The 17958-nt window shown below is 42.3% G+C and overlaps 1 protein-coding gene across 1 annotated transcript in view; it reads left to right on the forward strand.

Annotated features, from left to right (window-relative positions):
- The window catches only part of prkcq (protein kinase C, theta), a 32418-nt gene extending 30646 nt beyond the window's left edge, over positions 1 to 1772 (forward strand). The window contains exon 18 of the mRNA XM_080757708.1: positions 38 to 1772. Coding sequence (XP_080613834.1) covers positions 38 to 196 — 159 coding nt within the window. The 3' untranslated portion in view covers positions 197 to 1772. The remainder of the gene's footprint in view (positions 1 to 37) is intronic.
- The last annotated feature ends 16186 nt before the right edge of the window (positions 1773 to 17958 follow it).

The following is a 17958-nucleotide window of genomic DNA, read 5'->3' on the forward strand; positions in this document are numbered from 1 at the left end:
GAACTGATGTATTTCATGGTTTCTGTCGCCGTCGCAGAAGTCGGCCAGCGACTGCAGTAACTTTGACAAGGAGTTCCTCAACGAGAAGCCCAGGCTGTCGTGCGCTGACCGGACCCTCATCAACAGCGTTGACCAGACCATGTTCAAAAACTTCTCCTTCGTCAACCCGGGGATGGCCCGTCTCAAAGGGAAATGACCGCCTAACGACGATCCCCAAAACCTGCCGGCAAACCAGCCACAACAACTTCGAACGGAGGACAATATAGACCATGAATGTTGCGAGACTGATCTTAAACACTTCTACACACGCTAGCAACAACAACCGCTTTGCTCAGTGAGAGACCTGGAACAATACATACACAATATAGCGGGAGATGAACTGAGTTTCACTGATTCCCCAAAAATAAATGGAGGTACTGTACACATTCAGTGTATTTTGTAGCAGTTGTACAAAAAAGGTTTTGGACTGAAGGACAATAATAAGAACAATTTGTGCATTTGATGCATACTGAGGTTTGGTTTCCACTGTTGAGTTATTGTTAAATTTGAATAGTTCACTATGATCAAATATAGTCCAATATCCTGTTAACATACAGTAATGGCTAGAGATGTAGCCAGGGTTTATATGTTTACACGTATCTCTTTGTTTTACCTCAGAAGTTTTTGATTTATGTAATGATCCTGCTGAGTTATCCAGAACCTATACTGGCAACTGTAGATTGTATTGTATCTTCATTGTGTATCCGGTACAATCAAACTACTTTTTTAGACCTCTGTCCCTGTGTGTACAGTATTTGGGCGGCTGGGGGAGGGGGGTTGCTTATAATCAAAATGTTGCTCTGGTTCAGAGCTGGACATCAGCACAGAAGGGAATGTCAAAAGCCAATGAATACATGTACCTTACTTACTGCCTTAGGCTATTTATAGACTGGTCCTCACTGCTCACTCTTGACGAATTAATTATAGTTGAATTGGTTATGGTCCTTTAATTGATTTGCCTCTCAAATATGTTTCTACCCAAAGGATATAGCTATACTGTATACAGTAGAGTACTAGACAGTTAAGCATGCGCACGCTTCTCAATTTGTGTCCTTTTGAGTCTGAGCCCCATGGGCAGGCTACCCTGGTTTTCCATCTGATACGGCATGTATATGTGTCAACGTAATTATTCTAGTGATCAGATGAGTGTTGCATGCACTTGTATTTTGTATTATGCATGATACAGTGCAGCCATATTTGAAATTGGGCCACTTCTTACTTCCTTCCTTACCAATTATATTAATTTAATTCTGTAGTCTAGTCTAGTCTGTATTGCCTATAGCCTCGGTCCCAGCCTTACTCATCTGCGAAGAGAAGAGCAGTGCCAACATGCACCATAGCAGCATCCTGACTCTTGTTTGACCAGAATGGAACACAGCCTTATAATTAATAATTAGTCACTGGTAAAGGAAGGAAGGAAAAAAGGATGCCATTTTGACTGTCATGCATAGAGTGTATTTAGAATGATGGCTGGTGAATGCAATCAACATGCTGGTAGGATAGATAGTACCCAGGGGTCCCAAGGACTGGAGTTCAGAACAAATAAATTAATTCCAAATTTGTCATCAAACAAGCAAAGCAATGTATGAGCCCTCCATGATATTTTCTTACCGGTATGTTTAATTATACTGAATGAGAACTGGGTTTAACTCGTATGACAACTGTAGCTATACAGTCGTCAAGACAGCTAGTCTAATCTTGTAGGTCATCAATCATGGCAAATGTGGCCTATTTTTTTTGAGTGGTGCAACCACTCCTACAATCAGCAATGTCCATGTACCTACCTGTGTGTGTGTGTACCTGTGCACATGAGCCTGAGTATGTTACTGATTTATACCAGTAGGGGGCGGCAGAAACAGAGGGAGGGGTAGTGCTGTGTAATGAGAGAGAGAGAGAGAGAGAGAGAGAGAGAGAGGGGGGGGGGGGGGGGGGGAATTGCACCACTCAGTTCACACGTGTGTGATTTTTATTAAACGCAAACCTATTTTCGCGCGCGCACACACGCACGCACACACACACACACACACACACACACACACACACAAACACCTTGAGACACATTAGTTGGCCCCGAGCCCAAGAACACTTTGACTGTACTGTACAACTGTCAACTGCCAGTGTAAACACTTTGAACTTGAACTAAATGTATACAGTATCTGCATTGAAGGTGCCACTGTTGATGTAGTAATGCCACTATCCACTCCTGCAGGTCAATTAGTCAATATGATTGACATTATTACAAACATTATTTGTAACCTATATTTTCTGCAGTGGTGTAAAGTAACTACGGTACAATTTGTACTGTACTCAAGCACAATTTTTGAAGTACTTTTACTTTACGGGATTATTTCCAACTTTCTATACTTTTACTCCACTACATCTCAGAGGCAAATATTGTACTTTTGACACCTCTACAATTATTTGAAAATGTTAGTTACTTTGTCCAATGTACAATGCAGTATTTACTTTTACTAAAGAATGTCAGTACTTTTTTTACCACTGATTTTCTGTACTATTATTTTCAACTCCGCTGCACAAACTAAACTTGACTGACCACATTCTTCCACACATACAGTACAGTACATGTCATACTGTAGGATAGTATACAGTAATGGAGCAATAGCATGAAGCTCTTAGGCATGTCATCTTCTAGAGCAGAGGTTCTCCACCCATGGGTCGGGACCCCCATTGGGGTCGCCACATGATTTTGGGGCGGTCCGCAATTTAAGGACCTTTAAAATAATTAAACGATTATAAAGAAAGGCCATAATACTGCATCAAAAGTAATAAACAAACTGTAGCTATAAAAACCGGTCAGACATTGGCCAAATTGTCAAATAATATAAGAAAGAGGCCAACAAATTTACAATAGTTGCGACTTGCGAGGTGAGGTGCTTTCACGATATGTATCTGTGGAACAGAGTCAAACACAATGTAACTCCTCAACTCCGTCCTACAAGTGCTTGGGGTGGGGTGGGGGGGATACCCAGTTCAAATATGATGAAATATGATTATTTTGGGCGGTCGAAGTATGATCATCTTTGGGGGTCACGGCCTGAAAAGGTTGAGAACCACTGTTCTAGGCCAGGGGTTTCCAAGTTCTTTAATATTAACCCCCCCACATTGGCTTTCATTAGGGCATGGCATCCTGAAATAATGTTGATAATACATTTGGATTAAATTAGATTGTCAAATGACATAATTGTATGATACATAGTGGCAATATCCGTTTGTCTGTAGTGACAATTGTCAGAATAGTATATAGACAGTAGACACTCATAAATGTTTTCTCCGTTATAATAATGTATTATACTATTATACTAGTAGGTCTCCGGACCACACTTTGAACTTTACAGATGCCACTTGCAATCAGAGATGGGCAGTATTTTAAATACATGTACTTGAAATCCGAATTTTCTGTGTTACAATTGAATACAATTTCAATTAGGCTATACTGCCCATCTCTTGGCTGTTTTTGCACTCATATTCCTGAGGGGGGCGCACACAGTCCACATTTCAGAGAGCGTAGGAGGAACTTCAACTCGGTATCAGAGTCAGCAGGAGTTTCCCGGACAGCCCCCCCCCCCCCCCCCCCCCCCCACTGTCCACTGTCCACATGACTATCTGAGTCATATGTGTGGTCAGTGGAAGTGAGTCATGCTGGGAATATGTTTTGATTTTTTTTTTACTATTCTGTGCTCTGCTCTAAAAAAAAAGCCTGTATCTCCCGTCCGTCCGTCCGTCCATCCATATAGTTAGTCACCCCACGCCTCTATATATGGCCATGCCTCGTGACATGATCACACCTCCATATTTATATAGTCACGCCTCATGACATCATGCCTCCATATATGGTCATGCCTCCATATATGGTCACGCCTCTTGACATCACATCTCCATATTATGGTCACACCTTGAGACATCACGCTCCGTATATGGCCATCTCCATAAATATGAAGATCACGACACTGCCCTCATCTAACCCTGGATAACATCTGACCTCAAATTTCAAACCTCAAATCCTTAAATCTCCATATGGAGCTGACCTATGTTCTGACATTCCATATACTGTATGTTGATCCCTCCCCACCCGTCCTTCCTGCTCTGACATTCCATAATGTTGATCTGACCTCCCATGCCAAAGCGCCAGCGCTCGCCCAGCAGTCTGCCGTCTGTCGTCGCCCAGGCGGATGCGTGCACGCGACGTCTCCCCTTTAGGGCGAGGTCGCTTCTCGCGCTCAGGGCGTCTTACTGGTGTGTTGAATTGCAGTGCGTTGTGAGCTTGTACTTGTAAATTGAATATTTTCACCTATTAAAGTGATTTTTGTGAAGGAGGGAGACGCCTGGCGGGCCATAACAAATTCTATACAGTATACAGTAGGTGGGTAATAACCGTAATATGCTACCACTCTGTACAGATCGAGGAGCAGCAGGTGGGATGTGGTTTTATCTAATCAGTTACAATCCGCGTCATCTTTGAGGATGTTCAGTTTCAATACAAACATACGTCTTCAGTTCTGCAATCTCTCAAAGTGCTGCTAGATAGCCATAATAACAATCAGTGTTTACTGTTTTCATAATGAACGTTTTTCGTCATAGTTATTTTTTTGCCACCTAAAGTGGGATGCATACTCTAGTTTTTAGGTGATATTATCTATTCACCGCAGTGGTTGAGAAAACTACAACATGATGTCACTGAGCCGCAGTGATAAGAGACTGCAGTCACCGCTCACGTACCCAGCACATCTTATCACCTTAAAAATGTATTTAAAAAAAGTATAAAAGAGTATACATCCCACTTTAATAGAATCAGACAAATATACCAGCTACAGTATATGTTACACAAACAATGTTCACCTCAAATGCTGCTGCTGTAGTTAGTACACAGATAAGCGTCACAACCATTTGGATGTAAGGACAGACAACTACAACCTCTTTGTATCCACAAATTACAAATAACATATTCATCTTCTTAAATATTTAAAGTTAGTTTACCTATAGAGCTACACTTTAATTATGCTTGCAAATTAAACTATTTAAATAAATATACTATTTGTGTCCAGTATGGAGGTTTGTTGCTACCCAGTATCTTTTTATCCTGTGCTACATTTGTCTTAAGAAGTCCTTATCATGGTTATGTTCGTGGGTCAGGTAATGAGAGCTAAAAGGATAAAGAATCGTTATGTCAGATACGTCAGTCATACACTGACATTGATATAACAGCAACTTGCATTGCATGGCAGGTCCGAGCAAAATCGCAGACAACAACAAATCCAAATATATCTATTTCAGCATTGATTTGATTAGTTTCTCAGTGAATTAAAGTTAGCTTGTCTGCAGATCCTGTGTTGTACGACAGTGTCACTGTGATTTCTTAGCTTGAAAATCAGTTTAAGTGAGTTACACAGTGACACATTCATGAGACAGATCACGTAGTTAGGCTTAAAGGATGTAAGGTGATCCTAGATAATGACATTACAGCTGTCTGGTATACTTAAATGAACCCCAGGATCGGTTTTGATCCACATACTTCCATCATGGGCAGAGGCTTGTATGAGGGTGCCTATATGTGGTTCCCAAACGTGTTCATGTCAAGGACCCCCAAAATGATACTCCTTAGCCTGCGGACCCCCCATTTAAAAATATATGCCAAGGACCCCCATGAGAGAAGAGTTTTACGGCTCTGAAGTAAAAGTGTTGGGAGCCTGCAGTAGTAAAAAATAATTTCACCCACTATCCCATCTGAAATCATGTGATGTTACTAAGTTGAATCTGGATAGTGGATTGTAGCCTTAACCTGGATGAAAACCTACAGTACACAACTCACATCATAGCCTTGCGTGAACTCCATGGACTACAATGTTGTAGTCCAACTCATGTTTTACCCATTGTGGTTTAGTCAAGTTCAAGTAGGGTGTTTCACATATTGTATCTTACAATTACATAAGTGGTGTGTGGCAACGCTGGGGATACCACATTTGATTTCGCCTCACTGTATCAAAGTTCTCCTTTTCATATTGAGTCTACTGACTATATCACTACAGCTATTGTGGAACATTGTGCATTTTACCTGCCGAAATTCTGACCTGGCGATCCACAAAGCATCTCTCTCTCTGGCTCCTCCTTCTGGAAATGTATGCATGCCTTACTGTATGATGTTGTGGGTTGTTGTGACACATGAAGAACCCACGTCTGGAAGGACACGGAAAGCAGTAAGTAATCACATAGAAACAAACAAATCATTAATTACAATGCTTACACTTTCAACTGGTCCCTCGTGCACCCTCCAAAATACAATGGGCTATATCTTGCGCCACCCCGGCCTTAACCCTTATCCCTAAACTTATTTGCCATTTTTTACAATTAAAAAAACCCTTTTAAAATAGTTCTAATATAGCTGATCTACAACATTCTCAACGTTTCTGGCCGGGGACCCCCAGAAATGCTTTGGCAATGTCTCTGGACCCCCACCCCGCCCCCTCCCGACCCCCAATATAAATTGACTGCTACAATAACCTTAATAATAGAGACAATGAATACACCATAAATAAATACTGAAGATATAATCATTAGGGAGGTGTATGCATGTACTATGTATTGTGTACAATGTGTAAACTCTTCATTTCCATTTTCCAACAACTTTTTTTTGGAAAAGAATATGGGGACCCAACAAAATAATTTGGCGACCCCCTGAGGGGTCGCGACTCACGGGTTGAGAACCCCTGATCTACAAGCTCACAACGTGTAGATCGGCTAGTTGAACTATTTTAAAATGATTTCTCAAAATAGTAAAAAATGGCAAATAAGTTTAGGGATAAGGGATAAGGGTGGCGCAAGATGGAGGCCTATATGTAGATATAGGTTTAATGGTGCAAAGTTAAACCTCATTGTCCTGACAGGTCATAGCCTGTCGTTGCCTCTCTCTGACACCTGGCCGATCCTTGAACTCCCCCACTCACTGCGACAGAAGGATTGCGTGGAAAACCACGGGTTTTGTCTGCTATAAATCTATCAAATTAAAGTGCATTTCAAAGGGCAATCCATATACCGGTAAACAAATTGGAGGTCAGGTTCAGTATCAAGCATTGTATTTGCACAACACAGGAAATCCATTTTGACCTACGTCACATGGAGTCTTCAGAACAAGCCCTACTCATGTGACTGATGAGTAATTCTGTGTTTTTGAGCCAACTGGCTCCGGCCAGAATCTGCTCGTTTTGTTGCAGTCAGTGTCATATTATAGAAAGACGTTAAGGGGAAGTGGTTGACCTCTGTGAACCGCCAGGGACTGGTAAAAAAAAGAAGAAAGAAATCGAGTTCACACTACGTACGTAAGAATCTCTTTGAAGACAACATTTAATTCAAATAATGTTTCACTAGCTGGCACCACATTGTAGGGGTGTGTGTGGGCCAAATCAATGTCTTTACACACGCTGCGGTAAACCTTTTAAACCAATATTTTTATACTGGAAGTCAGTGGAGGTCAATTTGGGCTGACACTTTGCCCAAATATGGACATGATGATGATATCTGACGTCATAGTATATTTATTGACATCATAGAATATGGCCGATATCTGACGTCATGGTATTTATTGACATCATAGAATAGATTGCTGACGTCATAGACGTGTTCTCTTGTTTTGTTGCATCTTTTCAACAGACCAGTTAGGTGTTTGCCAGCGATGAAACACCAGTTTGCCAGGGAGAGATCTCTTGGCACATCTGTAGCTTTTAGACTGTCCCCACATTCCTGTATTTAAATTGCAGCTGCAATGGCCATCCTATAGTTAGTCCATGGCCATGGTTTGTTAGTCCAACAAATTATGCCATTCTAAGTCTTTTTCACTTCTCTCCGCAGTTGCTGCCACATTGTAAATGCTTTGAGGAAATTACACATCCTAGACATAGAACAAAGTTCTTGCGACCTTTATCTCTTATTTATTTATTTTATACTATTTATATAGAGCTAGAACATGGAAGATTCCACCAAGCAGTGTGAGGGCTTGGATACAGGCACAGTGCTGTCTTGTTAACATGCTGAGGCCTCAGTCAAAGAAGCTGCCATTGTCTGTTGTTCTGGGCCTCTGACCAAGTCTCCACAAAACGCATGCACGCACGCACGCACGCACGCACATGCGCACATACACATGCATGCATAATGACTGGAGGCTATTCAGAATCATCAAGTTCACAGTGCATTGAGGTGACGTCACAATGTATGTCTGGGTCACAAAACGTTTATCTTAACATCACAATTACATTACACAAATATATGGCTATAAGTCTTTAGCATACTCGTTCTCATCACTTGTCCACAGGAGTCTTGAAAAACAATAAAATGTACAATTAAGATACACAGTAAAAAAAATATTAGTCAGACTGACAAAGTCATTGGTCATATCATTCCAGTGTTTTCCCTCTCACTGAATAACCACCCTTAGTAAACTAATACTTTGTTGACCAGGGTCGGCTGCTCTGCACTTGATCCGCTATCTCGGACCAAAACCCAATATCTTTGCTGAAAATAGACGATCTACATACAAGCTCAAATACGAGCTTGCAGATGGGCTATTTTTGGAAAATGTTCCTTCTACTAAGAAGAATATGAATACTAGATTAGGGTTCCAGTCGACCAGTCCCAGCAAGCACGGTCAGGACCTGGACGAATTAGGGACGTCTTGATTATTTGTGGCCAGATCAAGTCGAACCAAGACTAGTCAGATCTGGCCCAAAATATCACCTGATTTCAACCAACATACATTCTGCCCACTAAGACGGATGTTCCGAGAGTCCGATCGAGGCCAGATCCACTTAAGTCATATCATAACTAGTCAGATCTGGCCCAGAATAAGCAAAAGTATTTAAACTGGTGAAGACGTCCTGGAAATGACGTAAAGATCATCCCCATATGGGCTGTGATCTGGCCTAGTCCTGAACGTCACCGGAGTGACCGGAGGACGTCATCATAACGTCATCATGACGTCATTTGGCTTGCTGGGGTGGTTATACTGGGAGTTCTGTGCAGACAGAGTGAGACGTCTCTACTCACTTTGCCTCACACATCATGCACCAGTGGCCAGGTGACGTCTGTCTGCACTATGATCGTTTTATTAGTCTGTCTGTCACACGTCGTATACACATTCCAAAACGCAGGCGTATGACAGGAGCCTCGACAATGCCATAATAAATGTGAGTGAGACAACTACAAAGTAGATTCTGGAAAACAATTATTTGAAATGTGCATTCATTAATTCATAGGTTATTTTGTAATTGAGAGTTAAATGAACACTCCAGATTTTACAGTGTAAAAGGGTTATCGATTAACTGTTAACGGCTCAGCGAGGTGAAACCACCTTATGGACAGTGTAAGCACATAGTATGTCAGGTGAAAAATGTGATTCATCACATTGACCCACAGTCACGCATTCCTTCAGAACGAGCATGCCTTGAGCTCAAAGCCATATCAACAAAAGTAACCTGTACTCAACAACGGAATGTGTGGCAGTTAACCATTAATCTGAACTGGCAATGACTTTGTATATTGTGTTCATAATTCAGTAAAAACAAATATGACCGACTCTACTCCAGGTAAGGCAGAGGTTTCTTAGCAAGGTCTTTGTCGTGCATATTTATGTAGATGGTTTTAAAGGTCTCATATCGCATAATCACATGTCTCAAGGAGGACAGGAGAAGACACGAGAAGTCTGGAGAGGACATGACCGGACAATACGTGACAGGACGGGACAGTACTGTACTGTAGAGACAGGAGAGGACAAGACAGGAGAAGAGAGCAGGCGAGGAGAGGTGAGAAGTGGACAGGACAGGACAGGACAGGACAGGACTGGACAGGACAGGAGAGAAGTGGACAGGACAGGAGAGAAGTGGACAGGACAGGAGAAGAGAGGACAGGAGAGAAGTGGACAGGACAGGAGAGAAGTGGATAGGACAGGAGAGAAGTGGATAGGACAGGAGAAGAGAGGAGAGGAGAGAAGTGCAGAGGACAGGACACGAGCAGAGAGGACAGAAGAGGGGAAGAGAGGACAGGAGAATGTGCGGTCGGTCTCACAGTGTGGTGCCCATGTGAGCAAAGTCACGTCCACCTTAAAGCTCCGCCCTTTCTCCACCCTTACACGCTGTCACTCTACCCCTTTTTCTTTCTCCCTTCCAGCTGAATAATAATTGATCCCAGACAGTGATGTGCAGCAGCTCACGTACGGACTGTATAGGCCGGGGGTACGTGAGGCTGGGGGTCGCCCACTCCATGGGACAAGAACAACGCCACAGACAGAAAGAAGTGTGATTACAATGATGCAAAGGCGAGTTAAGAGTGCAGTTGTTGTTAAATAAATAGATTTATAAAATGTGCACATTGGGCACATTATGCACGAAAGAGCACACACACAAACACACGCACGCACAGCTTATGGTTGCACCAGTGCCAGTTGGCACAGCTTTACCCTTTGGAATCCTATTAGTCAGCTAACTCTAACTAGTTTTAGAGAGATGCAGTCAGACAAGAGGACAGTGATACAAAGACCGTAAGCTGCTGTTGTTAACATCCCTAATGACAGTGAAAATTATTTATTTTGTTCGTTTGTTTTACCATTTACAACCTGCCGGCTGGCGCTCCTAATTTGGGCATGCAACATGCAACCGGAAATATTCCAAAACATGCAAGAATGTTCAAAGATTCTGAGAACGTTTGAAAAATAAAATAAATAGCAGATCTGCAAGCTCACGGCACCTTGTGATGTGACGTGTTGTGAGCTTGTAGAGCACCTATTTTCAGTATTCATTGTACAATGAATTATATAGGGCAAGTCTGTGCAACACTGAGAATAAGTTACATCACTTAGCACTAAAGTGACCCTAAACAAAGTGCATGCGTGTGCGTGCGCATGCGTGTGTGACATGTGTGTGAGAGGAAGAACACACACAATTAAGTCTCACCATAAAATATACTCTCCGGTTGTCTCTCTTTTGTCAAACAGTTGTGAAGACAAAAAGGCTCTACAGAGTACGAACAGCATGCAGCAATGTAGGCTTCAACTGTACTTGCCAGGTATTTCTATGGGAAGATCTGGCGAGGAGTGGAGTGGGGGAAAGGAAGGCAGGGTTCTTGAAGACTCTGGTGTTGATTTGAGAATGGGATTCTATGCTGGTGAGGGGCTGGTACAGTAGGTGTGCATGCAGTGCCACACCCAGTCAGCTTTCCATCAGAAGGAGACTAATTAGCTATATTCACACGGCTGCCATCTTGCCAGCAAGGTGATACCTAGGTGACACTTCCCATAGACAGCCCATTCATCCAAACAGAAGATGAGATCACACTGTGGCGTGGGCGTGGCTTCCAGGCGTGTGTGTGCGTGTGTGTGTGTGTGTGTGCAATCATTGCCAGTGTTGCCAACTGTCATGACAGAAATAAGCTAAGCAGCATCCAAAAACCAAACCAGGCAAGCAACTGTGAATGAATCCACGTTAGGCTGGAAATATGCAGGCTTGGCAACCAGCAGAAAACAGCAGAAAATGATCTCCCCGCTTCCAGTGTGTACTACCCGGTCGAATATATAGCAAGCTCTTATTGACCAGCTTGCAGCTGATAAAAACAAAATAAAAAAATATATCATTAAAGCTGGGCTGTTGCCTGAGTCCAATTAGTCTAGTGGGAAGAGGGGGGTATCATGCACCCCCCGGAAATATACTTCTAATCAGTGTTTTCTTATTGGAAAAAATGTGCTGAAAATGATGAGCTATGATAAAAAAAGTTGTCAAAATGTCCCACCTGCCTCAAAACCCCCTTTTTGGTATATGGTTCTGGCGATTCACTAAAATTACATACCGGTACATAGACATGGAACTCTGAAATTTGTCATGGAGTATCATGACACATAGGGGTAAGTAGAAGAATAGGATTTGGGGGGTTGCTACCATTATATTTTTAATTATGACCTCTGCATTATCCCCAGAAATAAAGGGAAATAAATACTCTCCTGTTTTATTACGGTTAGTTGTGTAAAGAGATAAGAAATGTGGGTGGATGATTTCCATGAAACCATGCAGTTTCAAGAGAATAACCGTCCGATACACAGCTCAGCATATTTCCTGTCAGTAGGCTGGGGTGCAAAACCCAAACTCAACTGTAGGCTACTACACCATGCCAACATATTAGGGATATTAGTGATACCAGTGGTCCTTGAGGGGGTTCCAGGTGGTCCCCAGCTAAATGATAAAGAGTAACCAAATGGACCCTTATAGATCTTTAACTCTTGAGAGCATAAAATTAAACGAAATTTGATTTCATTTTAAGCTCTCAATACATTATTGTTAAACATCTGCATTACAAAATTTACAAGAAGTCTACACAATTAGAGAATGTACTGTAGAAGAATTGTCTTTCCTGTTCTCACACACACACACACACACACACACACACACACAGGTCATACCAAAGACGGACATGTCCCTGCTACATAGCGTCATGTCCAGGGGGTGTACTTGTACATCAAGCTGCCTCATACTAAAGAAACAGGAGATATGCTTCTGCCTATGGGCCTCATGGCTACACAAGGCTTACTTACAGGTCCATTTGGTTCCATTTTGTATACACTCTAGAGTTACACCCGTAAGAAGCTCTGGATATCATCAACAGCTCAGTGGCCTTGTAGTTAGAGAGTCCGCCCTGAGACTGGATGGTCAGGGGTTCAATACCAAAGGGTTGGATTGGGGTAAGTCCCTGCGACATACTAGTCATCATGCCAGGGAGTGTACTTGTTAGGCTCCTGCCCTATGGGCCATATGGCTTGGCTATAGGCTCAGAATATATGCTATTTACATTGTGAGTCTTCAGTGAAAGAGTGGTGGGGGGCAGATGACAAACTCATTTCTAAATCTAAAGTTGACCTGCGGCTCGCCTTCCTACATGCTACTCTGCTCTGAAGAGAGCCACCGTTGCCTTATACAAGCGAGCTGATGAAGCTATGGTGGAAAACCCCTATGATGAAGGGCAGGGATGGTTGAAAATCAAATCGTTTTTGAATCCAGTGTGTCCTGTGGTGCAGTCCTATACCAACCTCACTGCTTGATCTCCTTACACTGGAAAGCATGGACAAGAAGCCGACGAGATAGAGGAATTGATTTCATCGGCATTGATTTGCACACCAGCATGTGGTCACTTTAGGAATAGTTTCACTGAGATCTTCGACCCTCAAAACAAATGTCTTATTTGTTCATTTAAGTGCAGTATTGGCTGAGATATAGTGAAAATCGGGCACTCATTTGCATATATATATTTTTTAACTTTTCCAACTTTTTAACATAGCTTATTCAAGTAAGAAATATTCCATAATGTGGAGTCATTCATTAATTTATTCCAAATGTATAGCTGACTGACTGGATATACCATTTTCACAGATTTAATTTATAGTTCAGAGTTTTTCAAGATAGATCTTGGGCTCAAATTGAAGCTTATGGATATGGGAAGTTTGTGTTGGAAAATAACCATCTTTGTTATTATTAGTCAAGCGGACAGCATCTTTTTTTTGTTTTTCTGGGGATAATGTAGGTGATATTTAAAAATATGTCTATTTATGTAATTTTAGTGAATTAATATATTGCCTTTACACAATTTCCCCAGAGCCATAAACCAAAAAAGGGGTTTTGGGGCAGGTGGGACATTTTGACAACTTTTTATCATAGCTCATCATTTTCAGCACATTTTTTCCAATAAGAAAACACTGATTAAAAGTATATTTCCGGGGGGTGCATGATACCCCCTCTTCCCACTGTACTAAATGCATTCTGCCAACTTCCGGTCCAGGACTTTTGTCACTCTTCGCCAATAAGATTGGACTGGCCCCATTAAGTGAACTGCATGGGTTGTTACAACAACAATCTATACGGTGCTGGTATTCGAAAAGTGTGTGTGTGTGTGTGTGTGTGTGTGTGTGTGTGTGTGTGTGTGTGTGTGTGTGTGCGTGCGTGCGTGCGCACACCCGTGTGTACTTACTGTTCTGTTTGTTGATTCAATGATGACCAAGTACTTTGACTCCAAGGCTTCTTTATTCAATCAAACAGGTATACAAATGTTTGTCCTTGATATGAACTCTATCTCATCTGACTTCCTGTCTCTGTGTGCCCTTATATGGATTTCACTACTGACACAGACACTGACACCTTGTGGTTAAAGATAATAGATGATGATCATGATCATCACATCTCCCTTTCTGTGAAATATCTAATAATGCTATTTCTCTCTAAGCACATCACAAGGCAACAATAATCATAGAGTAAGTATAAAACGAATACACTAAGGTAGTCAGCATTTGACTTTCCTTTCCTGCAATAAACCTTGGACAATATTTTCAATTTTACAATGCTTTTTTTTTTTTTTTTTTTTTAATGTTTTTTTTTTTTTTTTTTAATCCAGTTTTTTTTAACAGTCTGTTTCACAAGATCAGTCTGTCAGGCTTTATGCTTTCTCTCGTGGATCTCCTAAGTACAGGAGTAGATGGTGTGGGTTGTGTATGTGTTTGTTTATCTGTGTATCTGTATCACACAGTTACTACTTTACTGTCTATACTGTAGCCTAACTGTGGTAACCCATTGACCCAGCACTGTGAAGGTTAGGACAGCAGCTCCTCGAAAAGTGTGTGTGTGTGTGTGTGTGTGTGTGTGTGTGTGTGTGTGTGTGTGTGTGTGTGTGTGTGTGTGTGTGTGTGTGTGTGTGCGTGCGTGCGTGCGTGTGTGCGTGTGTGTGTGTGTGTGTGTGTGTGTGTGTGGGTGCGCGCGCACAATTTTATTACATATTTCCTAACTAATAGGGAACGGATATGTGAAGACAACCTGCCGAGTCATGGCCACTGGCGAGACCAAGAGGGGGGAGAGGGAGGGGGTTGGGAGAGACTGGGAGAGACTGCATGGGAGAGACTGGGAAAATGAGAGAAAGGCAGGAAAAGACAGAGAGATTGAGACAGGAAGGAGATCGGACAATGTAAATATGAGCATCTGTGTAGGCTGAGATAATGAATAATAATAATGAATTGCATTTTCATGGCGCTTTTCCAAGTGCTCATAGCGCTTTACAATGGGAGGTGAAGTGGCGAACAGTCAACGCCAGCGTCCTCACTTCCCACATTCACACACCAATGGTGGCAAAGCTCACACCGACCGACTCAGTGTCTTGCCCAAGGACAGGAGGAGCCACAGCCGCCCTAATTGATTATATAATTAGTGTCTATATCTTGATCATCAGCCAAAAACGGGATGATTTCATTATACACAATTGCCCAATTGCCCAATTGCGAGGCCTGGATGCACGAGTGAGCAGCAAATTTGTTGACTGACGTACGTACACCACCAAATCCTTTGTCAACACCGTATTAGATATCTATTTGTGGAGCTGCTGGCTTAGTCGACGATTCAACCGGCTGGCCCATGTTCCATTCATCTGTTAGCTTCTCTTTCCCACACAGATTAGTCTCTGTCTCTCTCACTCACACTCACTCACTCACTCACTCACACACACACACACACACACACACACACACACACACACACACACACACACACACACACACACACACACACACACACACACACACACACACACACACACACACACAAGCCTATTGGTAATTATTATGCATGTCTTAATTCAACAGCACCATAACACCATAACTTTGGTACTGTAACTTTTGGATATTATCTTCTGAAATATACACAAGCGATAAGTTATACTTTGTGAGTGACGTACTGTACTAACCCTGCATTTAAATGGACCTCAAGTGCACTTTGGTATTGGCTCATTATTTAGAATAGGAGGCTCAGTATGCAAATCCACATGTAAAGCAGCTGTAGCTTCTGATTTGTGTATCTAGATTGTGTCTGTGTTTTTGTGCCAGTCAGTTTGCAAGGCCGTATGCAGACTAGGTGAACATGAGGGAAGTCACATAGTCACTTTGGCCACTGGTGGTGACCAACCACTGAGCCAAGCCACGGATCAGACTACCCACTGTCTGTCCTGTGAGTCATACCAAAGGAAATGGCAGAGCACTTTGCGCGCGCATGTGTGCATGTGTGTGTGTGTGTGTGTGTGTGTGTGTGTGTGTGTGTGTGTGTGTGTGTGTGTGTGTGTGTGTGTGTGTGTGTGTGTGTGTGTGTGTGTGTGTGTGTGTGTGTGTGTGTACGTGTTGGTGGGTGCATGTGACTTCTGACTGAGTCAGTGAAAGTGGTACCTGCCGTTAAAGGAGAACCAGACAGAACCGCTTCACAAGCCCTACTTACAACACAAATGAAGGACAACATTAGTTAACAATAACATTGGCAATATTACATCATCTGGTTGCATGGTTGAAGATTCATTGCCGAATTCACAGTCTTGCAAATAAACAGTCTTTAGTAACAGAAGGGACGGTGTTCTTTCATAAACGAAGGTCCATATGGCGTCTCACCATCATGCTAAGCACACTGGCATAGATAGATATAAAGGGGGGGAGGTGGGTCTACCCCACCTGGTTCTCCTCTATGCTGGTGAGGAGCTGGTAACATTTACAACTGAATGAATTGTTTGCTTGGTGAGGATGAAGTGGTTTGAACTCACCACCAGATACCGGTACATTATTTTCCAGTCGTAAAAGGAGGCTGGGTTCAGTGTTCCAAATGTGGACGACAGCTACAGCTGGGCATATATATCGATAGATTTAGTCTGGGATTTGGATTTCGTAATACCATAACCATGGCATAATGTTGCATTTTCCTGGTTTTAAACTTAGTAACGTGCCATATTAACTCCCACTATAGTTGGTACTTCCATGTGGAAACTTCCATGTGGAAACTTCCATGTGGAAACTTACGGCACACAGAAACCACATTAGCTCAACAAGTCCAATGACTGTCTCAGTCAGCCCTAATTCACTTAAACAAAATGAACGAATTGAGTTGTTTGCCTGTCTGTCTGTTTGCTCTCCTGTCTGCAACATATTTTCTTTCTTAATCAGAATTGCACACAGCATTAATGATCTCATCCAGACTAAGTTCCAGTTAAGAGGTCAATGATGCTCAGTGACTCTGAAGACTAAACCGAGAGAACATGGACCACAGTCTCCCTGCATACATCCTCACGTCAGTCTAGACATCAGTCATGAACTTTGAATCCGAGATATTAGCGACTTTAAGCAATGACGGCTACGGCAGTCGGCTACGGCAACCGGTAATGGATCAGTGCTCGATACATAAACCTGCTCTCCGTCGCAGAGGCCGTTTGATAATCATAAACCCACTTGTTCGCCTCTCAGCCCGACCAGTAATGAAGACGTGGCATTGGACGGACCCTGAGCAAGACGGATAACCCTCAACTGCTCATGACCATCCAAGAGACCATTGGCTGTGTTGAATTTCATTTTTGTCATCCACAACTGACATCAAAAGCATAAACACACCCTTCACGATCACATAACGTCTGTGTCATATAACACATAATTTCAACACTGCTGTTGTGTACTTTCATTTCAGTAAGATCCTAGACTAAATGGAAATGAATCAATAAATTAAATTTCTGCAATGTAACGGTTTACAGTTCCAGTTCATAAATCCAACAGTAAATCAATGGCCCCGGGTCTTAAATACTGCGAGGCATGTGACTCGTGACTCAGCTCACAGTGAGAACACCTTCTTAGAGCTTAGCTCCTTAAATAGATATTCTGTCAAGCAATGACAAACCGATCTTCAAGAGGCTTGCCTCTTGCCAGGCCGTCCTTGTAAAATCATTTCTTTACCTGACACTGACCTAGTGACCTTGACCGGTTTGATTTAAACAAAAAGGTAAAGAAACTCAAGTCCACAGGATATTAGCTTCCTTAATGACAGATTTGGCCCAGTCAGAGTAAACAAAATTTATTATTTTAAGTAGATTTTATTGGTT

This window comes from Protomyctophum bolini, assembly GCF_963924005.1.
Source record: "Protomyctophum bolini genome assembly, chromosome: 23".
NCBI classification, from domain to species: Eukaryota; Metazoa; Chordata; class Actinopteri; order Myctophiformes; family Myctophidae; genus Protomyctophum; species Protomyctophum bolini.